The following is a 24770-nucleotide window of genomic DNA, read 5'->3' on the forward strand; positions in this document are numbered from 1 at the left end:
AGCATGGGGGTGGGGGTGAGGGAGTTATATTGAGTGGCACACTTGAATTCATGTTAACACAATAGATTAAAATTTAAAAAAAAAAGGACCTCATTATCTTGGAAAATAGTGGAGCCAAAAGGGCATGATACTTGCCCTGCGTTTTTGATGGGAGTTAACAACAGAATGTAAACAATTCCCCTCAGACTGTCAGCAATATTGCTTACACCACTATTTCCCTAAACTTCTCCACAATGACAACTCAAGGTATCACTGTGGACTTAAGATCATGGCCTTTCTAAACAGGCAACTACAGCATAATAGCTGCAATGATTCCAAAATGTCATTCCAGAATCAACTAGTACCAATCAGGCTTTGGGCAAGGTCATTCCTAAACTGAATGGAAGCTCTTTGGTATGCTCTTCTATACTCTCACTGCCAACACAATCATCAAGGAGCTGACCTGCCATCTGCAGGAAGCTAACAAACATGACTGCACCAAGAAGGTGGGGAAGCAAGAGTCCAAAGAAGCTCTGAAGGGCTTCCAGGCTACAAAGGGATTATTAGCCTGATTATTGAGACTTTCACAGTGACACCATCTGTTTTTGAAACTAAGATTCACATTATCCTTAACCACCATTAATATGCCCTTAACCTCATAAGATCAAGCTCATTTCCTGGTATGCCAGCAGATTTTGCTAAGGCCATTTCTGGATGATCCTCAGAATCCAATGTGTAAAATGCACCTTATCTCCAGCAACAGCATGAGAGAAACAGAGAGGACCTCAGCTGCTAGGGCATTATAACTGCTGTAGTCCTCAGTACACTAAGAATCTCTCCTCTTCATTGAACAGCTTCTAACCTCTAAGGAGAGTTTAGAAAGCCCTGCTTTGTCACGTGTTCTAAGTACCAACAATAAAATCCTCACTGATCCAGTGAAGGGTTGAGGTAGGGCTGGGAACTGACTATAATGAGCTATGGTTGAGATTCTGACAGGACGATAAGTACTACAAGACAAATGATTTCATAATATTACCTCTTGAGCTTATTTCTTACCTGTATATTCAGAAAATGGCTTATGTATGACTCCTAGAACAGGTTTACCATTTACAGCCACGCAAACCATAGTAGTGACATACTTTCGAAGATCCTCTACGAGAAATAAACACAATTGTCAAAGTAACAAATATAAACTCAGGATAGAATGCTATACTTTATTTCATTAAACATTTATGTACATTTTATGAAATGCCTTTGGTAGTCAACAACCTCTCAAGCAAACAGTCTAGCAGTGAGAGCCAGCTTAAGGAAGTAGCATTTTGGTTTTGTACACAAGTAACCTGGGTTATTCTCCCAGCCTACCATTTAATTAGATGAATTTCTTTGGGCAAATTATTTAAGTTCAGTTTCCTCATCTGTAAAATACAGGTATTAATTAAGTATCTATCTTTAAATATTAAAATAAATTTAAGTTTTAGTATCAAGCTTAAAAATCAACTACTTAAAAGTCTCTGCACAAGAGATTAACTTACTAAACATCATTACTATTATATGACCAGGCCAATCTCAGTTTAGGAAAAACATTTTATAAACAACCCCCTTGACAGTCTGTATTTCTATTATCAACTCCGCAAAAAACTGTTTTGTAATTTCAGTTACTATTAGATACACAACCTAGTGCCCTCTCTGTTTTCCAAATATACTGCTCACAAAAATTAGGGGAAATTTTATTGCTTAATATTCATTTTGAAATATCTTTTCATTTTTGTGAGCAGTATAGTTACCGACAGTGTTTATTAAGGTTCAAGTTCAATACTTAAGTTCTAGAATACCAAGGTGACAAAAAGTAGAAGCCTCACACTCAGAGAACTTACCATCTAGAAGAAAGACAAATACATAAGCAACCAACTTTAACATATATACCAAAAGAATAGAGAAAAAGCAAGAATTAGGTATCTCTAGGTAAGGAACAAGGTATGGGAGAGGATCCACAGAAATAAAATCTGAACAAAGATTAGGTAAAAAATAAAAATAGGGTATGGGGTGGTAATTCTCTGTTTTGTTTACTAGTTGCTCTATGGGTGACTAGAGTTTAGTATTTTGAATCCCAACAACAGATGTATATGCAATAAAACTGAAATTCCCACTATCACGTGTAAATATTATATTCTGACTATACTACCTGTCTTCATTTCGGTTGTCAAATATATAATGGCAATCTAAAATTTGAGATCAGTTTTCATTTTAAAATTACCTGTATATTCCTGTGTAGCATCAAGTGGGTCGATCCAGACAGTAACACTTTCTGCTGGTACCTCTTTAGGGGTTGCTATTTCCTTTAGGATGTCTTCAGGAATTTTACGATCCCATAAGATAACCTCCTGATCAGCTGCATCGACATGTTCCTCTGTATTTATCTGCATCAAAAATAGGTGATAGTTAAAAAGTTTTTTAAAGTATGAAAAAATAACTACCTGAGAAAGCACAAAAAGGAAAAACACTTCAGACAAAATCAAATAAACTGAAACTAAATATATCAATGTTTTTGTTTATTTTAAGGCATTTTATTGCAAAATGAAATATTGTAAAAGGAATTCCAGCAATACCCTGTCTTCAAGTGCTTTCCAATCTAACATTCAAGCTTAGCTTGTTGTCCAAACATAGGGAAATACAAAGTAAGCCTCAAAAAAACAAGCAGGGTACTGTGCTTTCTGAAAAGCTTCCCTTTCAAGGTACATCGATGTTTTTACACGGAATGTGATGCCATGCCGACCCCATACTACAGTGTCCGTGTGATATTAACACTGATAGTACATAGCAAAAAAGTCAAAGAGGGTGAAAACCTACAACTCTCAGCAATCTCTAGTAGTACTTTGAAATATCCTAAATTGTCAGTGAAGAGGTTAAAAATAGTAATATTCTTGAAACATCAAGTCACTTAAGTCATAAAATAGTTTTAGTACAGTGTACAGTAAACATCCAATTCGTCCATTCACTTTTTCCTTTACTGATTAAGAAATGTTTACTGATTGCTTACTATATAACAGACACAGTGCAAGTCAGTAGAATGGTGATCAATGTGAGACAAACACCTCTGTCTCTGTGGAGCTTAGACTCTAGTGAAGGAAATAAATAATACACAAGATAGATCAGTAAATCATGTGGTATGCTGGAGAAAATAAAATAGGGAGAAACAGGAAATGTTTTGTTGGAGAGAAGGATTGTTCTTTAAGATAGCATGGCTAGGATTATTCATAATGGCCCCAAATTGGAAACTACCAAATGTCCACCAACTGATGAATGGATAAACAAAATGTGGTACATCCACACAATGGACTGTTATTCAGCCATAAAAAGAAATGACGTAATGATTCATACTATAGCATGGATGAACCCCCCAAAATTATACTAAGTGAAAAACACAGACACAAGAGTCTACATACTAAATGATTCCTTTTATGCAAAATGTCTAGATCACACAGATCTATAGGGACAGTAAATTAGTGGATGCCTGGGGCACAGGGTAGAACAGGGATATTATTAGGGTGATGAAAATTTTCTAAAACTGATTAATAACAATGGTTGCACAACTCAGGAAATTCACCCAAAACTACTGAACTGGACATCTGAAATGGGCAAATTTTATGAAATCTAAAACATGCTGCAATAAAGTTCTTGCTCCTTAGTCTGTTTGTTTTTTTTTAAAAAAAACCCCAGGGTATCTAAGGAAGGCAACACTGAAAAGGTGGTATTAGGGTCAAGGAAGGGAGCCTAGCAGGCGTCTGAAAAACAAACACTCCAGCCCATGGAATAAAAAAATGCGACAGCCCTGAGGTGAGCCCGGTGTACTCAGAGTACAGCAAGGAGGCAGCATGGCTAGAGCAAGTGAGCCAAGAAAGGAGAGAAAGACAAGGTCCTACTAGGTCAGAGAGTAACGGAAGCCAGAAGATGAAGGACCCTTTGGGAACAACAGTTGATGTCCTCCTTCATAACCACTGTTAAGGATGTGCAGAGAGTCCTAGTCACTGTGGAAAGCTGAAGAAGGGTTTGGGCATGGGGAGAGAAGCAAGGATTAGAAAGGAAGAAACAAAATATGCAACTGATATATGATTGTTGAAAAGATTCAAAAGAACTTGTGGATAAATTATTGAACAAGCCTGACCTGTGATGATGCAGTGGATATAGAGCTTCGACCTGGAATGCTGAGGCCCCTGGTTCAGGGCCCCTGGCTTGCCCAGTCAAGGCATGTAGGAGGAGCAATCAATCAATTAACAACTAAAGTGAAGTAATTACACTCTCACTTCCTCTTTTTCTCTCTCTCCCTCTCTCTCTAAAATCAATAAATAAAATCTTAAAATATAATTATAGAACAAAATTTAGCCAAGTTGCTATATCAATCAACTACATTTTTATATATACGCGATAAATAGTAAAGATGTTTAACATAATAAAACCACTTACACTAACGAAAATAAATTACTTAGAAATAAATGTACCCAAGATTTACAAAAACATAATAAAAATATATTAAATACATTAAAAAACATTAGTGAATCTTTTTTTTTATTTTGCTATAGTGGTGTGCTGTAACTACTCCACTGGACTCTCAGCCTCCCAGAAGGGTACCCTTGTCCACAAGTAATGGCCAAAATCTATGTTCTGTGAGGAAATGACAGTAAAGAACTCCTGCCATCTTGCAGACATTACTAAAAAGTATTTTAATTTTAGAGCCCACAGTTTTAATGATAACATTAGGCTAACTTTAGATGAATGAATTGTAAGAGTATCACCATGCAAAAACCACAGAATAAACCATGCACAGTATACTAAGAAAATTCTGGTTTAACCATCATCTGTCCCTCACCTGGATTCCTAAAATAGCTTCTGCCAAATATATAAAATAAAATAGCCTTTGATCGTTTTTGCCTTCTATAGTGTATTCTCTGATTCACTCAGTCTTTCAACAACAATTTAATGACCACATATTCTAAGTTTTAGGTTCTGGAATATAAAAATGAACAAGACACAAAAATTACTGCTTTCATGGAGAGACCCTTCTTAACCCAGCAACCTGCCATCTTCCTAAACGAGATTATATTACTCCCTACTTAAAACCTTCCAGTAATTTCTCATTACACAGTGGTAAAACTCAGACTGCTTACTATCATCTACAAGGTAAGGCCTGCCTAGATGGTCTGGCCCCAGTAACTAACCTTTCTCCATTTGCACTCTTATTTACTACACTCCAGACTTTTTTGTCTTCTGCTACTTTGGCCTCAGTGCCTTTGCACTTATACTCTTTTGCTTATATAGTCTTTCATCAAATCTCTACACAATGGTCTGCATCTAATCAATCAGCTCTCAGCTCAACTGACAGTGCCTGAGAGTGGCCTTCCCTGACTAGCCAAGGCCAAAGCGGGATCATCCAATCACTCTTCCCAGATGTTCTTATTTTTATTTTTTCAAAGCCCTTATTAGTATGAAGTCAATTTATCTGTTTACATTTAACTATCCATCTTGACCCACTAGACGTGTAAGTTCAAAGACACAGTTTCCTTCATTACTGCCTAGACCAGTGCCTTAATAATAGGTGTTAAATATTAATTATTCTTCATTAATGTAGTTTTATTTCTTCTCTATAACATTTCCCCTTCAATTTACTCTCCCTCCCTCATCATTACTGCCTATCTGTCCCAGTCTTCAACGGGGAATTGAAGAGTAAGAAATCAAGATTCCAAAACATAATTAATGCTATTTATATGGTCAGTTACTTTGGAGTTAAAGAGGCTTTTGATTAATACCTTAAGGTACCATTTACTGCATTTCTCCATAAATCATTAAATCTTAATATATTTTTGGATATAATTACTCACACTGTGCCTATCACACAGGCACTCAATAACTACTTTCTAAATGGACAAACATTGCTTTATCTGTCTTATTTTCCTATTTTTTCAGAAACCTTTTATTATCAACTACTACCTCTCAAACATATTCCTATAATTAGTACATCACATTTTAAAAACAAGCATCCCTCCAAAAAATATTCCATAGAACCTTCTGTTAGTCCATATAATACCTTAGCCAAGTTCCTTAGAAGCACAATTTCTTGAAAAACTTGTTCTTACCATCTCCATTTCCCTACTCACATCTTTTTCAATTTTGTTTCCTTTCATCAAGCCACCAAGCAAATTCACACAAAGTTCGCCAATGACCTACATACAGAACCATTATTTTATCATCAAAATTCCAGCTCCTTAATTTACTGGGTTTGTGACTTACCTAGGCTAGTCACCTAATTTTTCTGAACAGCAGTTACCAATTGGTAAAAGTGGATGATAAATATATCTCCCTATAGGGTTCTCTGGATGACTCAATGAAATAGAAAAGGTAAAACAAACAGTACAGTGCTTAACAGAGAGTAAGCATTTAATAAAAGTTGGTTGCTGTTATTCTTGTTAAGTGATTATTTTCAGACTTCGTTATTCTTGGTTGTAGGTCTTCATCTTCCCCTTTCATACAATATTCTTTCACTAAGCAATCCTGTCCACAACTGGTTTCAAATATATCATAACACTGATGACTCACAAATTTGTATTTCTAATTCAGAAATCTGAAGAGCTTCAGAACCATATACGTACATTCGACTACTTCCTTAACATGTCCCCTTGAACATACCAATGGCGCCTCCACCTTAAGTCTAAAATGTCACTCTTAATCTATCCCCTAGTAATTGTCATCACTCACTCTCTTCCAGCATCAGCAAAACAGCAGTTATGAAAGCCACAAACAGGGGAGTCATTTTTTGACATATTCCGTAGAAATTCTCTCATACCCTTCCACATCTAACTTCTTTACAACCATCACTTCAATTCAAAATGTTATCAGCTCTCAATTGAAAAAGCCTCCTAACTGGTCTACCCCCTCTAAAGTATTCTCTAAGCATCTACCCTGAGCCCTTCCAATCATTCAGAACATTGTGGTTTAAGAGTACACCTTAGTTATAGCTCTTACAGTACACCCTTATATACAAAATGAGACAGATCTGAGACAATTCTCAAATCATTAAGTGAATCTCTGTGAACTTAAGATTCTAGCTCTATATCCTTGGGAAAATTACTTAGTCTCTCCAAGTCTCAATTTATCAGCAAAACAGAGGCAATAGTATCACCTCCTGCTTTTGTCAAGAGTAAATTAATGGTAGCAATAAGAAACTTCCTTCATGCTTGCCACCTACTGAGTACTAAGTAAGTGTTAGTTACTAGAACAAGCTAAGTATACCTTTCCCATCACCCCAGTTCTGGTTCTCATCTTTCCCACAGCCTATTTCAAAAGTCTCCTAACTGGTCTCACCCACCTCTAAATACCCAAAGCCAAAACAAACTATGGCACACTGTAGGTTTCAAGAAAAGTCAGGTAAATTTTTTAGTACTCTAGGATTAAACTAAAGATCAGATCCAAATTTCCTTGAGTTTAGCATATGACGTAGCTCCTGTCTATGTTCCTAATTTCTCCCATGCACTTCTGATTCAGAATCATCAGGCTACTTGAATTTATGACAGTACCACCTCTACAGAGCCTGCCCCATTGAATTCTCATTCTTTTCTCTGTCTGCAATAGATATTTATGTCTGCACTGATTATCACATTACTAATTATCTCAATTTTAAAGGAGAGGAAACTGTAACACAATTAAGTTTAATGGCTGGCCAGAATCACCCAGGCTGGAGATTGGACAAAATGTCAAGGCAAGTATTCTTTGCACTATATCAGAACTTCTCAAACTTTTCCAGTGAGTACTCCTGTTGAAAGAATTTAATTCCCAGCCCAGAGGTCAAGGAAGGCACAAACACAAGCTAGTCCTAACAGCTTTGAATACTATGCCTTATCTTCAAATAAAGTATTGTTAAAACTCTGACCGAACCAAAGACAGGAGCCCCTCAAATAAGGAATTCCCTTTACTTTGAATCAAAACTATACATTTAAGTTTGTTCTGTTTGTCTGCAAATCTACACCAATAAACTATCTTCAGCCTTCATTTCTGTCATTATCCACAAGGACATGAGAAACCAGTGTCATACCAATGATGCAGTTACCATTATTTTCACACAGTGAAATCAAGCACTGCCAATGTGTTTAGAAAGAGAATTGGTGCCCTGAGGACTCTCCCAAGATTCCTATCATGAGAAAGATTGAAAACAGAAAGGAATGCAGGGATTCTAGGTCAAACTTGAGTTTTCTTAGAACAACACATAAGGCTTCTCAACCTGGGCCTCAGCTGAAAAACTAGGCCAGATAATTCCTTGTTATGGAGGTCTTTCCTCCACATGTGGGTCATTGACCCTTTACCTACCAGATGCCAACAGCATTCTGCCCCCAGCTGTGACAACAAAAAGTCTCCAGACACTGCCAAATGTCCCCTCGGGTCAAAACTGTCCCCAGTTTAGTGCTCTAGAGTGGCACCTGGTATAGCACTTTTCTGAGAGGTGAACATCAAACAGGAAAAGCTCAATATCTTACTCTAGGAAAGTCACGGGAGAAGAGACCTCTCTTCATTTGCACAAGGCACCAGTGTAAAAGAAAAGATTAACTGTGGCTTTCTGATGATAATTTTTACATAAGGAAATAAAGTGAGTGAGATTTAAGTTCCTTACCAAAAATTTCAGGTAAGGCTCAAAAACAACCAGACATTTAGGACAGTACTTTTGGATGTTGGGGAAGGAAGTGAAGAAAGAAAAGCTTCTATTGCTAAGTCTCTACTTAGAGGGCTACAACATTTGGCTTCTTGTCTAACAACATAGTGACAAAAGGAGACAGCTCAACATGACACCATCCTATTTGACCACTGTGTAAATGAACATAACCTCCTCTATTCCACCAATCACCATCCAACATGAATACTAAATATGTACATGCAAACATTCAAACAATCCTAAGAAAACAAAGTCATTTTATATAAAGGCAGAGACTTCAACATCTACAATTCAAAGAGCTTAGCTTTAGTGTTTAATAAAATACAGCTCACTACTCTTGGCAGGTATTCCCTTAGCATTTGCTAATAAGTGAAAAAGGAAACTCAGAATACTGTGGAAGTTAACCAAGACACAAGTTTGGCAGAGATGGAGTAGGGTGGATTTTGCATGTGAACATTTATGCACAAACAGATTATGTCTTCAATACTTAAGAAGAATATCTTTATATTTACCTTAAAAAAAACCCTTCAACTCTGATTTCTATATTTCACTATTACTGCTTTTAAACTTCTATAATTTTATGTTTCCCTAGGAAACCATACTGTAAGACCTGTTTTAAGTAGCCTCCTAAAAATCTAACTAAAATGAAGAAATAGATAGTTGATATAAACTGTGTAGTGAAGTGTTATGAGCCTCAGATTTCCCATCTGTAAAGTGGGCATAAATAAAATTTACCTCTAAAGGTTGCTGTAAGGATCAAATGAAGTCCTGTGTGGCCAATATCTGGGCACCTGGAATACACTCAATAAATCATTACTACTGCTACTTTTAACTCTTACACGTCAACTTCTCTGAAACTCCTGCTTCCTCCACAAACTCTAGGGAAGAACACTGTATTTTGGAGACGAGAAAGATGCAAACACATGTAAGAATAATCTGTGATAAAGCAGGATACGGCAAAAGAAAAAGTGAAAATGTGTTTTGTTTGAGAATTCTTGTGTCGATTACATCTGGTATTCAGCTCACAAAAGAAAGCCAATGTTCCTTGCCACTGTTTAAAAATAAAAAGTCAAGGAAAGGAAAAAAAAGACAAAGAGAAAGAAAACCACAGGAATATTAAGATAGACTAGGAGGAGGGTCACACATGATATATAATTCTACAATGATAATATTCTCCTAACTCTTCTAAAAACAATAGTATAGGTCAAATACCTTCCAAAGAAGCCTGTAGTTAAAGTTTAATGTTTATCTAATTAATTAAAATCCACTGGAAATATTTTTTCTTCTCAGTAGCCAAAATGTCTGAATTTCCCTAATATCAATTCCTTACCAGAAACCTACCCAAAGAAATGCAAATATTCTTCATACTTATTTTCTGGAGTAAATACCAGAAAACTACCGAACTACCGAACATTTCTTTGAAGGGTCCCTAAAATATGTGCCATTAAGAGGGCACTGATAACACTACAACTAAAGTAATTCATAAGCGTCCACCCCACCAAGGCCGGGCAGCCACATTTCTGCAGTTGCTGGCTTTCAGTTGGCTCCTGGTCGGTGGGCCCCAAAACGTATATTACACAGTCATCTTCCCAGTAATTAAACAGTAATGAAATCAACGAAGGCAACAGGACCTTGGGGGTTCCCGAACAATCCCTTTCATTTTACAGAGGAGCTTGAAGCAGGGAATGAAATTAACCTCAGCCTTCTGATGGGACAGCCGACCCAGAACATAGGGCTCCGAATCCCCAGTACGGAGCCGCACACACTCGGGGAGGGGCCAGAGGGCACGGGCCCTGAGTCCAACCACCAGCAATCTGACCCGGCTTTCCCACGGGCCGTATGACCTTGGGCACCTCTATCCCCATCTGTAAAATGGGAGCCAAAGCCCCACGACCCGGGGCTGCTGGGAGGAGCCCACCCCCGTCCCGGCGCTCGCGGCACCCACCTGCACGTTAGGGAAGGCGGTCTTGAGCAGATAGAACATCTTGCGGTTGGACAGCACGTCCCCGCTGGTCATCTTGTCGTCGGCTCCCTCGCGCGTCTTCCCCTTGGACTTTTCGTGGAGGACGTTGCTTTCGCGGACGCGCCGCACTTCGTCGCCCCCGCGGACGGCGGCCAGCACCGACACGGCCAGCATCTCGCGCAGGTCCACGGTGCCGCCGTCCGCCGCGGGCACGGGCGCAGCCGCGCCACCGCCGGGCTCGCTGCCCAGGCCGAAGAGGCTGAAGCGGCCGGCCAGGAAGCCCGAGTAAAGGTGGTAGAGCACGCCGAGCCCCAGGAGGCAGAACACGGCCACCCCCAGCGGGGACAGGCGGATGCCCATGGGTGCCATGGCGCCAAAGGCCAGGCGCTCCGGCCGGCGGCCTCCACAGGCCTCCCTGCGCCCGCCGCTGCCGCCGCCGCCGCCGCCGCGCTGCCCGGCCAGGCGCCGCACGAACTACACGGGCGCCCGCTCCCCCGCGCTCCCCATAGCTCTTTCCCCGGGAAAGGCTAAGCCGCGCAGCGAAGCACCCCTTCGCCGCCCCGCGTGCCCTACTGCCCCGGGCAGCGCAGCTCCAGCCCCACAGCCGGCCAGCGGGTCTCACGTCCACGTTAGCCAACTGCCGGGAGGTGAAAGGGTAGCGTGGGTGTGTATCCGGGTTACGCGAGGGGGCGGGGCGGGCGAGAGGGCTCCTCCCCCGGGGCGGGTCCAGGGGGCGGAGCGACCAGCTAAGTACTCCTGCGGGTATTGGACAGGCTGCTCCTCTTCTGTTGGTTTGGGTTTTCAAATCACTCCTGGATGTGGTGAAGTTGGTTTCCACTCTGGGAAGGGTACTGAGTACCTTGTGAAAATTTAATCTCCCTTTGAATGGTAATGTATGGCTGAAATACAGCCCTGGTGACAGTCCTGACTGTTGAAGAATGGAGGAAAATGAAAGCCATATTAATAGAGATTTGTATGTCTTTCTCATCAGCGCTCGTGTTTTTAAATCGCCTGTCTGCGTTCTTGCTGGCAGAGCAGGAAGTGACCGGTGACAGGAGGAATTTTCCTTGCCTCATTCTTTATTCTGTTGGCATCTCTTGTAATCTAAATGCTTATGCATTTATATTGGTATGTATATTTAGATATCCACCCCCTTCCACATGACAGTATATAAACCATCTTCTACATATGTTAGCAATCATGGCACACATAAACTAATTACTAAAATTCTGAGGAACACCAAAAAATATATTTTATGCCAATCTGATAAAAAAAATAGTTATAATTTTAATTCATTCTCACCAGATGGTTATCGTTGTGTTGGTTATTGTCATTTTTTTAAAAATTTGACAGTATGAATATAAAAAAGGTCAGTGCCTCTGACTAAATAGTCAAGTATTGCATGTTTTAAAAATTCTTATGGCATGCTGTTTGAAAATCTCTGCTGTATGTAGCTGAAAACATGCCTTGATCCTGGTCTTTCATAATGAAAATATACTCTGGTCTTCTCTCACTTCCAAGGATACTTATACTCCCCAGGAGGGAGAGGAATTGCCTGAGCAAGTCCACTTGATATAAAGGTTGTCCTAGGATGGTCAGTCAAGCTAGAATATATTTATATAATCTTTGAGTCAACATAGGCCCTCCAAATGCACTTACAAAGCATTTAATATAAAAAATCTGCCTTCTACTATGCCACTTGTCTTAACAAGAAAGGTGAATACTTAAATTTAATTGGTATTATAATTAGTATTGACACATCTTCCATCTTAAAAGAGTGAATAGTAAAATGTGTAGTATCATTCTTATATGTTAAAATAGTTAATAAAATTAACTTAAAATGCAGTCTATTTTACTGTTCATAGCCAAATCTCATTGGTTTTAAGTGTGTTTTAATATTAACCTTAAAATCTGCAGCTACAGAAAATGGATTATGAACATCCATTGGTAAGCAAGTCATTAGAGGCACCCTGACCTTTACCACTTCCTTAGAGTTCAGAGCATCTGTAGAATGTACTCATAGTTATAGAGATACAATAAACATATGATTATACAGATACAATAAACAAAGATTATTGTATGGTTGCTTGGTTTTCCTGCCAGCAATCTGTAAGGACTTTAAAAATAATCACAGAACAAATTCAAGTGCAAATTCAAATCAATGAAAGAATAGTTTCTGGAGTGTTAGAATCACTAGATCTTAAGAAAATGGCACTGTCCATGTCAGCTTTTGGGATTATTTTTAAAAGTAAGCAAAGCTCCTCTGAGAAGAAAACAAAGTGAAGGTCACTAAATCCAAGGATAAAAATAGCTTAAGGGTTGAAGTATAACAGTGTAAATTCAACAGAATCACCTAAAACTGTACTATGAAATCAATAAAATGTATGAGTTAGATAGTAGTTATGAAAATATTAGAAACATCATTGGAAAACCTGGGCTGAAGTTTGTAAAAATAAACGGAATTTTGTTTTTCAAAGATATTGAAAAGGAATATCAAGCCATGATCACTAATACACTGCAAAGCCTCAGTGAGACAACTAGAGAGACAGACACTAAAAGCTCTGGATCATTTACACTACAAAAAAGGGATTTAAGAACTAGGGGAGAAAAATGCCAAGAAATGCCAATGAGAGTGAGTGTAAAGATCATAGTTTCAAGAGGTGCTCTAGTGCTAAGGTGACAATTGATAAAAGATAACATAATCATTAACAACTTCATAACAAGAAGAAAAAAATTTAATTAGTTACATGTGGTATAATGATTATTGTCTTAAAACCTCCATAGAAATTTGAATAAAAAAACATACTTTTTTCAGTAACAAGGTGTCAGAACCTTTAAATATGTATTTATAGTAGTGAAAATTATATGAAAGTAAATGTAAAATAATTTGTGGTTTGTGAATTGAGGCAAATTTGTCTTTCAAAAATAAACTTTTCTGTAGTTGTTGGGGAAGATGAAGAGTACCTAATATTTTTTCTCTGTAAATACTAATAGCAATAAAAATTGACATACAGTAGAAACTTCTTTAACCACCTTCTACTTAACTGGTTTGTCAGACACTGCTCCCCATCATCTGTGTGCTCACACCTAAGGAAGGCTAAGTGCTTTGGGGCACCTGCTCTGTTTCAATCCCACTACTAGAACTTTCTATACTTCTTGAGTTAGTTTTATTTCAACCCCATTTTGCCATTGTGGTTATTATTATAAATATATATCTAACTTAAATATTATAAAACAACCAAATAGGAATATAAGTATAAAACTGAAAGCTTTGGATGACTTGATAAAGTGAATCACTAAATACAAAAATTGCCATCAAAATAGGTTTGGAGCAAAAACTATACCTGATTGTAAAGAAAAGAATCGAAAGTTTAACAGATACTGAATGAAAATGGCTTGACTTAAAAGAGCCCAAGCTGGTCATCCTAAATGAAACATTACTTATATGGTTGAAATAGATGAGTGAATAAAAGATAAAGAAGGTATGATTCACACACAATAGAATATTACTCAGCCATAAAAAGAATGAAATCTTGCTATTTGCAACATGGATGGATCTTGATCTACATCTATTCTTAAAATTGTTTTCCCCAAGATTTAGAAGTACTCCACTATTGGGTAGCTTTTTCAGTTAACGTAATATAATTATGTTAACATTATAACTTCTACTGTGGCCCTGATCTTAGCAACAATAATAGTGAATACTTATTAAATAGAGGCAATGCTGTAGGCATATGCAATAGAAAACTACATATCATTTTTACCCTTTGAAATTATAATTACTCTCAGCTATATGAACAACATGAAGTCAGGTAGGTATTTTACATATCTTTATGCCCTCTGACCTAACTCAGATTTTTTTCACATACAAACTCAGTAAATATTTATTAAATGAAACTTTTTTTTTTTTACAGAGGGAGTCAGAAAAATGGATAGAAAGGGACAGACAGACAGGAATGGAGAAAGATGAGAAGCATCAATCATTAGTTTTTCATTGTGACACCTTAGTTGTTCATTGATTGCTTTCTCATATGTGCCTTGACCGGGGAACTACAGCAGACTGAGTAACCCCTTGCTCAAGCCAGTGACCTTGGGTCCAAGCTGGTGAGCTTTGCTCAAACCAGATGAGCCCGCGCTCAAGCTGGCGACCTCAGGGTCTCAAACCTGGGTCCTCCGTATCCCAGTCCGACGCTCTATCCACTGCGCCACTGCCTAATCAGGCAAATTGAACTTTTAAAACTAGTTTTAACAGAATTGTGTTTATTGTGCAAAAAGTTTTAAAAACTTTTGAATTTAACAAATATATAAAACCCAACATTCATTTTGTCTGTTTAAAACATTAGTTTCACAAACATGTAAGTCAGCTGAAATAAATATCTGCTTTGGAGCTGTGAAGATGTTAAATATTTGTTTATTTTTGTGTGTGCTTTTTTATTAAATTTGATGCTTGACAAAGCATTGATTTAGTTAATAATGTACAATTTTCCACATTTAATTCAAGTGGTATAAATTCATATTGCATATTTTGCACATTATCTACCTAAAACCTAAGGTAAAATCATTTTTTTAAAAGTCCTTTTAGTTAAAAAAAAATACAGTATCTAAAATTTTCTAGCCTTCAAAGAATAACATTTGAATTGATTCATTAATTATGAGTAGAATACCATATTTTTTGCTCCATAAAATGCACTACCCCCCCCCAAAGTGCAGGGGAAAATGCCTGTGCATTTTATGGAGTGTAAAATATGATATTTTATTAAATATTTTAACATACCATTTAGTTCAGAATTTTTTTTTCTTATTTTCCTCTTTAAAATCCTAGGTGTATCTTAGGGTCAGGTGCATCTTATGGAGTGAAAAATACGATATATTGTCTATGGAATTATTTATATATTTATAATTTACAGTTGACCCTTGAACAACACAGGTAAACTGTGTGGGTCCATTTATTCTTGGATTTTTTTCAACACATATATTGGAAATTTGGAAGGAATTTGTGACAATTAAAAGAAACTTGTAGACAAACCTTGCAATTTTCTTAATATTTTCCTTTTTCTAGCTTTCTTTATTGGAAGAATACAATATATTTATATAATACATACAACACACAAAATATGTGTTAATTGACTGATTAATGTTTTCAGTAAGGTTTCTAGTCAACAGTTGGCTATTAGTAAAGTTTTTGGAGAGTCAAAAGTAGATTTTCTACTGTGTGGGGATTTTGGCACCTATAACCTTCATATTGTTGAAGGGTCGGCTGTATGTTATGGAAGAACCCCAACATAATGCACATTGCTATTGCACATATGTGAGTATTATATAAGCCATAATTCACCTAGAATGTAAGAACTCTATATATTTGGTAATATCTTAGCCAATGTGTCTCAAATTTTTGCCATTGAGAAAAGGGTAAAATTTTTTACATGTAGGCATAAAAGAAAAGCTTCACTAATCAATTCTTGCCCTTACTACATGAAATATTCTTTTATATTTTAAACCTTCTAAATTGATTTCATTATTCTATTAATAAGTCATGTGGGAGAGAGTTCATGAGTCTGTTTCTACTTCTCTTTCTAGCAGAGACACTGGCTTCCTTTTCAAGAATGTTTGTATAGCAAACAGCTTTGAATGGCAGGGATGGTCTCTCCCTTCTGAGCAAGGGACACATTATTTCCCATATATCAGGCAGACTTACTGCCAATTATAAAAGATTCAAGGTCCCCACACTCAAAGTTCCTCTCCTGTAATGCAACCCACTGTAAGTGCAAGAGTCTAAACCCTTTCAGGATCACCCTGTGGGAATTGGGGCTTGAGAACCAAATGCAAATGCCAACACCCTGAATATCACAATTGCTTTGTCTCTGAGACAGGAGTCTTGTGTCTTCTGCCAGCATCCATGAAATTGGAAGGCATGTGAGCTGCAAATCGATTGAAATCTTAGACTCTTCAGAGCTCTTGACAGTCACAATTCCCATATCATCTATTAAGTCATAAAGCCAACTTTACAAACTTATTTCTTCATTGTAGTTGCAAAGCAAATAAAAAAATATTTTTGCAGCATCAATTTACTAATACTAATACTGGATTACACAACAAGGTTTTCCATTTTTATTCTTTTCACAGAACAAAATCCCTTACTCATGTCTTTACCCATGAGCCTCATTCAGTCTGAGAACCTCCTGCCTGTCCTTGAGGTTTTCACAGTTAGAAAAGACAAAACATACCCAGATTACTGGTGATAAGGGTTTATTTAAGAATACCCACAGGAATGGGGAACCCTAGGAACACACTCAGCAACTTAGAGTCATTCTGTGTCTCAGTGCTTCTATCTAAAACTGTAATGTTCAGCAGATCATAAAGTGCTTCAAGGATGACTCATAGTCATGTAGAATACAAAGCAGCCCCAAAGATCCAGTATTTCTTTTGTGCCTCATGTTCATTCCACCACAGGGAACTCTAATTGAATCACTCACACTGGCAGTGTTTCATCCCAAGTTCCTTATCTCATGCTATAGTTCTCATGCACATCTACATGAGTGTCTTTGGCTCTGGCTGAGTTATTTTAGCCAAGGTAGTAGGGTTACTTTCATTTGAACTCTACACGTGGTAAAAGCCATAGCTACTTGAAAAAGAATAGCCTGATGTTTTCCTTTGCAGGCATCCAAAGCAGATAGAGCCATCATTGCCTCATCTATTAAATCCCTCAAGTAACATCTTAACATCCTTATTCCTAATGACAAAGCTACAAATACCTGCCAGGTGAACATCAAATCAGAAAATTCCAGAGATTAAAAGCACTAGTGAAATAACTCAGCTCCATCTCTTGACTTTATAGGCAAGTAAATTGAGTTCCCCAAAGCAAGATTAAGAACCCTGGTCTCTCACTTTTTGTTCAGCATGATTCTCACCACATGCTTAGATGTAGGCAATATAACCCTCCTTAGAAAAGCAGCAAGAGTACTGGCCTGGGCTTTCAGCACCTGTCAAGTGTCTCTTCCATGGTGTGGCATGTTCTCTGTGTCAGGTCAATTGAATCACTTTATACTTGTGTATGATCTGATTCACATTGCAGTTTTAATTTTTATCACTTCTTGATGCTTTTGAATGATACAACTTACCTTTAAATAATCGCTAACTTCTACTTTATGAATCCCTTTTTACCATAAACAATACTGAGAAACAAATTCTCAGGTTTTATACTCTGCCTGTTTTTCAACCCTGGTCTCAGATCACAGTCTCCAGGAGGCTTCCTGACCAAAGACTAGGTTTCATGTTTTTTGTGTGTGCTCTAAGAGCAAACAGTCATTGTGTACATCTCAAGGTATTGTCAGTGCCCGATTACCTGACTGCCTTCCATACTGGATTTATAAGCTCTTTGTGGGCTAGACCTCCAGCTTATTTTGGTGTGGTATCCCAGAACCCAGCACTATGCTTGACTCATATTCAAAAAGTGGCTTATAATACATTTTATTCACCCTACCACATTTGCAGTGTTATTGCTTGTCAGCCTGACTCCTTTCTGAACCTCATTTATTACTTCTTATTTCTTCTGACTACCATAGGTTAATAAAACAAGTTTGTCTCTCAGACACAAAAACTTATCAGTATCTACTCTGAAGGTAATAGGAAGAAAGATAGGACCTAGAGATTGTCATTACATTTAATTTCTTTTTTTATATATAAAGTGCATAAGGAGAGAGAGAGACAGATAGACAAGCAGACAGGGAAAGACAGACAGGAAGGGAGAGAGATGAGAAGCATCAACTCATAGTTGTGGCACCTTAGTGGTTTGTTGATTGCTTTCTCATATGTGTTTTGACAGGGAGGCTTCAGCTGAGCCAATGACCCCTTGCTCAAGTCAGCAACCTTTGGGCTCAAGCCAGCAAACATGGGGTCATGTCTATGATCTCATACTCAAGCCAGTGAGCCCGCGCTCAAGCTGGATGAGCCTGCATTCAAACCAGTGATCTCAGAGGTTCAAACCTGTGTCCTCAGCATCCCAGGGCAATGCTCTATCCATTGCACTACCGTCTGGTCAGCCTACATTTAATTTCAATTGTGCATCTCCTTCTCCTTAAGTTTAGACTTCTGTCTTTCAGCCTCTGAGGTGATGTCAATGATAGTGAAATATCTTTGGAAAGATGAAGTAAACATGTTTTTGATATACATGGAGCAATTCAACAAAGATGATGAGTTATCTGGTGGCTTCTAATAACTGAGCAAAAAGTAAACAGATTTTTAATGATTCCTAATTCTTTAGGATACCTATTAGGAAATAATGAGAAAGGTGCAATTACTGTAGATTAAAAACTAGAAACCCTAGAGCACATTTATATGTCTATGCTCACATCCCTGTTCATATTCAAGAAAGAGCCCAAGTGTGACAGGGGCAGGGCTAGGAGGAGGGAGCTGACTGCAAGAAGGGCTGAGGGAGCATTTGGAGAGGCAGAAGTATTCTATGGTATGCTGGTGGGAGGGCTGACCTGATTCTGTGTAGCTGACAAAATTCAGCAAATAGAACACTTAAAATTGGTGAATTTTTTTTAAATTTTATTTATTTATTTTTTACAGAGACAGTGAGTCAGAGAGAGGGATAGACAGGGACAGACAGACAGGAACAGAGAGAGATGAGAAGCATCAATCATTAGTTTTTTGTTGCGCGTTGCAACACCTTAATTGTTCATTGATTGCTTTCTCATATGTGCCTTGACTGCGGGCCTTCAGCAGACTGAGTAACCCCTTGCTGGAGCCAGTGACCTTGGGTTCAAGCTGGTGGGCTTTTGCTCAAACCAGATGAGCCCGTGCTCAAGCTGGCGACCTCGTAGTCTCGAACCTTTGTCCTCTGCATCCCAATCCGACGCTCTATCCACTGCGCCACTGCCTGGTCAGGCAGTGAATTTTTATTGTACATAGAATATACCTCAAAAAACTGATTTTTTAGAAGGACAGAAGGAAGGATAGAAGGAAGAAATAAACAAGAAAGGAAGGAAGGAAGGGAGGAAGGAAGGAAGGAAGGAAGGAAGGAAGGAAGGAAGGAAGGAAGGAAGGAAGGAAGATTGGGAGGGCGGGAGGAAGGAAAGAAGGAAGGAAGGAAGAAACCAAGTTAAGAAACCAATTCTGTATGTAATGTTGATGTAACTCTCAGGGAACAAATTGGAGAAGAGGGGCAGAGCTAATATCTGCATTGCTGCTGTGATTATGCAATGTTACAATTAACTGCATGTTTCGACAGGATGATCCTACTGTACTGTTTTTAAAAGATAAGAAATGTCTTCTCTTTCTGTCTAGCAGAGCCTGCAAGCCCATTCTCCACACTGACTTGTGAAGGTAGAAATAAACATCAATAAGCAAGGGAAAAAAGGTAACCCTTCGATTAGTCAGACTAGAATGCATATGACTAGGAGATGGGCAAACCGATGTTCTTTTTGACAGGGCACACGGAAAATTAATATAAATCATGAGGGTGAATTAGGTTCCCAGTCTGGCTGGATTTGTGACCTAAGGTCTTTGAAAGACTGACCTAGATGAGAAAAACTATGGCAACTTTTAAAAGTGAAGTCACATATCAATATCTATCACAGCAAGGCTACAACAGAAGGAAGGATAGCCTGACCAAGTAATGGCACAGTGGATAAAGCGTCTGACTAGGGTGCAGAAGGCCCAGGTTTGAAACCCCAAGGTTGCTGGCTTGAGCATGGGCTTACCTGCTTGAAAGCAAGGTCTCTGACTTGAGTGTGGGATCATAGACATGACCACATGGTCACTGGCTTGAGTCCAAGGTCACTGGCTTAAACAAAGGGTCATTCACTCTGCTCTAGCCTCCCATCAAAGCACATATGAGAAAGCAATCAATGAACAACTAAGGAGACTATGGAGCCGCAACGAAAAATTGATGATTCTCATCTCTCTCCCTTCCTGTCTGTCTGTCCCTATTTGTCCCTCTCTCTGTCACAAAAAAAAAAGAAAGAAAGAAAGAAAGAAAGAAAGAAAGAAAGAAAGAAAGAAAGAAAAGGAGGGATAGATGCACAGTAAAGAACTTGGAAAGGCACTCTGCATGCTTCCTAACTGGAGCACTTAGGCAGGCTTCAGCCAAAGCTTAGATGTCTAGGAAAGGGATCCAGAGGCTGAGGCTAGAGAGAAAACAAAGATGCAGCAGAAATGTGGAGTGTTTTGTTTTCCCTTAATAACAGTTAGAAACTTTAAACAATGGGTGTTTCTTTTGGTAGCTGAAGCTGCTTTCCCTTCTGCTCCACCCTCTGCCCTTCTTTGCCTGGCCAAGTCTAAGCAGGCAGAGCCCATGGAGTTGGCCTTCTTCCCACTCCAGCCTACTTTCATCAGTCCACTCTGAATGTCTCTTGTGCTCCAAACTTTTACTATTCAGTTAAGCACTGTGTTGTCTTCTTAATTATTTATGCACAATATTCACTACATTCCACCAGCATGATCTAGTCTCATGCAATCAAAGAACACAATTCAGCAACCAAAAGGTTGTTTTCCTCAAATGCTCATTCTTTATTTGCATTTCTCATACACTATGATGGTCACACTTTTCCATCTACTTTCCTCAGATACTTTGTGCATGTTGGCCTTCTTTGGCTAGTTGGCTGAGAAAGGTTCTTTCCTGAGGACAAGGGACTCTGGGTCAGGCTGCCATGACCTATTGGACTCTGGACTGGCTGAGACCAGGGGGCTCCCTGGATTTGAACACTTTAATTTATCCTGCAGGGCAGGGTGGGCTGCCCTTGCTTCCCTTCCCCATGCTTTCTCCCTTTGCCATTGGCCCCTGGGCCACTGTCCTGTGATTCTTCAGGAATGCTCCATGAGCAAAGATGAGATCACCTCCCACCACTTCCATCCAGGAGCTCTGGACTTGCAGCCAGCTCCCTACCCCAGTTTACATGTGCCTGGTCTGACCAACCTATAACTGGGCTGTGCCAGCTGGTTTGCTTTTGACTAAATGTGTTTTAAATTGAAGTGATTTGTTTATTTATTGAACTGATTAGTTAGTTCTCAAAGACTTATAATCTAGTCTTCCTACATAACTTTCTGAGCGCCTGGCACAAGCTCTGGCCAGATTTAATTGTTGATTGATTACGAGATGACTTATGACTGGGAAAAATGATGGGGGCAGTGGGTGCCCAGTTTCATTAACTGTGTGCCACAGGGTATTAGGTGGAATTTTGCTCACTGTCTTGGAGTTTGGGCTGAGATTCAAAAGCTGAGAACAATAAGAATGAAGACTCCATATACTGTATTCTCAAGAGAGTCATTTACCTGCTATCTCCTCAAACATACTGTCAGGATCCCCAAAGGCACCCAGCCAGTCCTTCCCTTCCACCTGCACAGAGACCAGGAGCATGATCAGTAGAGAGGGGTGAGTGAGGAGTCCTTTAAAGCTGGTTGCTAGATGCTGTTCTCACCATAATTTCCCCATCTGTACCTCAGACAGAAGGATAAGGGTTTGGATGAAACTACTTAAAAAAAAAAGAAGAGCCCTGGCCGGTTGGCTAGTTGGCATTGGCCTGGCGTGCAGGAGTCTGGGTTCGATTCCCGGCCAGGGCACACAGGAGAAGTGCCCATCTGCTTCTCCACCCCTCCCCCTCTCTTTCCTCTCTGTCTCTCTCTTCCCCTCCCACAGCCAAGACTCCATTGGAGCAAAGTTGGCCTGAGCACTAAGGATGGCTCTATGGCCTCTGCCTCAGGCGCTAGAATGGCTCTGGTTGCAACAGAGCAATGCCCCAGATGGGCAGAGCATCGTCCCCTGGTGAGCATGCTGGTTGGATCCCGGTTGGGCGCATGCGGGAGGCTGTCTGACTGCCTCCCATTTCCAACTTCAGAAACACACACACACACACACACACACACACAAAGAAAAACATTGTCCTAGAATGTGAGGGCACAGGGAGTCGAAGAGTGTGTAAGGTAAGAGGTTGATAGATGACACCTGGGAGAATACAATCAAGAGAGAGGCCTACATAAAGTAACCTGAATTCACAGTTAAGTTGGGCTGGATATCTGCGCTAGACAAAGCAGTTGCCCAGAAGGTAGACAGCCTAGGGCTCTCTTGAGATACTGTGCACGAGGACAGCCTGGTTGCCAGGTCAAGGTGACTGGTCTTCTGGGAGAAAACGTTTCCTAAGACAGAGGCTGGAAAACATCATACATGATAGGGGACTAGGGTCACATGTGCCCAGCAGGAGAATAAGGATTATGGAAGGCTACTGAGAACCAACAGAAATGCCCACCACGCAGAGAACAGCAGTCAATCAGAACAGTGCTGTGTCCCACCTCTGTATGCCACTACTCTTCTTCCCTCTGCCCCTAGCTAGTGTCAGAGGAGTGGGACTGCCTGGCCTCTCCTTCTCCCGGTGGGCGTCTGGGCCTGAGGCTGTCCTCAAAGGTGGGGACTGGAGAGTCAACTAAACACAAAAAATGCTTCCTTTGACAGACATTTTTTAGTTTGTCTATGTTTCATTTGTATATTTGGCAGGCACATATTTCAAATATATATTTAAACTTGTAAACATATAGGTTTACATGTGCACTTTTATTTATGTTTATATATACTACCTTCAGAATAGGAAGAAATGCAAAAGTGAGCAACAGAGAGAAAGAAAGAGAAACTGAGATGGGTAGGAAGAGAGAGTGATGTCTAACAATGGTGGGTTCAGCTAATGACTTGGGCCTCACTATATGCAGTGGTACTTCCCAGCAGACCTATTTAACATGATTGCAACTAAACATGGAAGGATTGAACTGGAATCTTTATCAAAATCAGTTATTACTTTGTTTTTTTAAACATAACTGCTTTGGTGAATCTAAATATTTCACTTTAATACTGGAAGACATTTTGAGCACCATACTAAGCCTTAATCCATAACACCAGGAACATGGTGGCCAGTGGCTAAAGCAAAAATGAGGCCAGGTTATCATGACAGTCCCAGTGATCAGTAAAGTAAAAATAATTTGATATTTAAAGTAATGTGGAAAGTTCAGGACTTGTTTCATTTTTTCTGGATGATCCACTACTAATCACAAGATTAATAAATACACACAAAAAGGATGGTGAATGGTTATAGCTAAAGGGAAACACCTGATTAGCACATAAACCTACATAGAGAACGAATTTGTCTTCTTCATGGCTGAGAGACATGCTCTTTCAAAGTCCCTGTCACTATCTTTGTACTTATTGGTATATGTATGCATTTCTCATAAATAAACTTCTAAAATTCTCAGATGGCTTTACCTACTCTTAAAATGTATTTTTCCTTAATATAGAAACATTTTCTTGACATTGTATTTGCTTTGGTAAATTGGCTCCTAGTAATATTATTACTTGTTAGCTACATGTCCAACTTCATGTGGGAAGGACAATCCTCACAGGGTAACACTAATGAGAAGAAATTCAGAGGTCAGGAACTCCTGAACTTGGAGAACTATTTCTTTCAGTCACTGAAGCAGAAAGGAAACTGGTTTAAGTCCAAACAGTGTGCTTTAAACAAAACACATTGTCTGACTTAGTATGGCTGTCAGTCTAGACTAGACTCCAGGTGACCCAACTTGCTTTATGCAGAAGCCTTCATGTTATCAGTGGTGGATGCTACCCCCATGTAGCTTCTTGATTACTATAACAAAAGCTGGTCTTGGACAATTCTATGGTATTGTGCTTTAGACTCTCAGCTCCTGATGTACTCTGTAGAGTTCTTGGTCTCCATCTTGGCCCCCATAGTAAGAACCATATACCATCACCCTTGCCCACCAGTAGGTTCTTCACTTGAAATACAAGTTCTTGACTTCCTGCTTAGTTTAAATACATTGTGATCTAGACAACAAATTCTGAGACTCAGAGCTCTTAACTCTCAATATTTATTCATATTTCATTAGGAAGGTTTCTTCTAATTTGTGTATAATCTAAAAATAAAATACATTTTAAATATTTTATTAAAACCTTTTTTTGTACTTACTGAGAAAACATATAATGTAAGTTTGAGTACTAAGAAGGGTGTCTTAGAATTAAAGGCCTTTTAAAAAACTTCTTTCCAGAAAGGGTTTATATAGACTATCTAAGAATAGGAAGAAAGGCAAGAGTGAATGAAAGAGGAAAGAAAGTTTTACAAGGCCAGTTGGAGAGAGACT

The 24770-nt window shown here is 39.1% G+C and overlaps 1 protein-coding gene across 1 annotated transcript in view; it reads right to left on the minus strand.

Annotated features, from left to right (window-relative positions):
- The window catches only part of BPNT2 (3'(2'), 5'-bisphosphate nucleotidase 2), a 32127-nt gene extending 20845 nt beyond the window's left edge, over positions 1 to 11282 (minus strand). The window contains exons 1-3 of the mRNA XM_066266159.1: positions 10617 to 11282; positions 2234 to 2396; positions 1036 to 1131 (exon numbers count right to left, since the gene is read on the minus strand). Coding sequence (XP_066122256.1) covers positions 1036 to 1131; positions 2234 to 2396; positions 10617 to 11003 — 646 coding nt within the window. The 5' untranslated portion in view covers positions 11004 to 11282. The remainder of the gene's footprint in view (positions 1 to 1035; positions 1132 to 2233; positions 2397 to 10616) is intronic.
- Positions 11283 to 24770: the final 13488 nt, after the last annotated feature.

Source organism: Saccopteryx bilineata, chromosome 3 (assembly GCF_036850765.1).
Source record: "Saccopteryx bilineata isolate mSacBil1 chromosome 3, mSacBil1_pri_phased_curated, whole genome shotgun sequence".
In the NCBI taxonomy this organism is placed as follows: Eukaryota; Metazoa; Chordata; class Mammalia; order Chiroptera; family Emballonuridae; genus Saccopteryx; species Saccopteryx bilineata.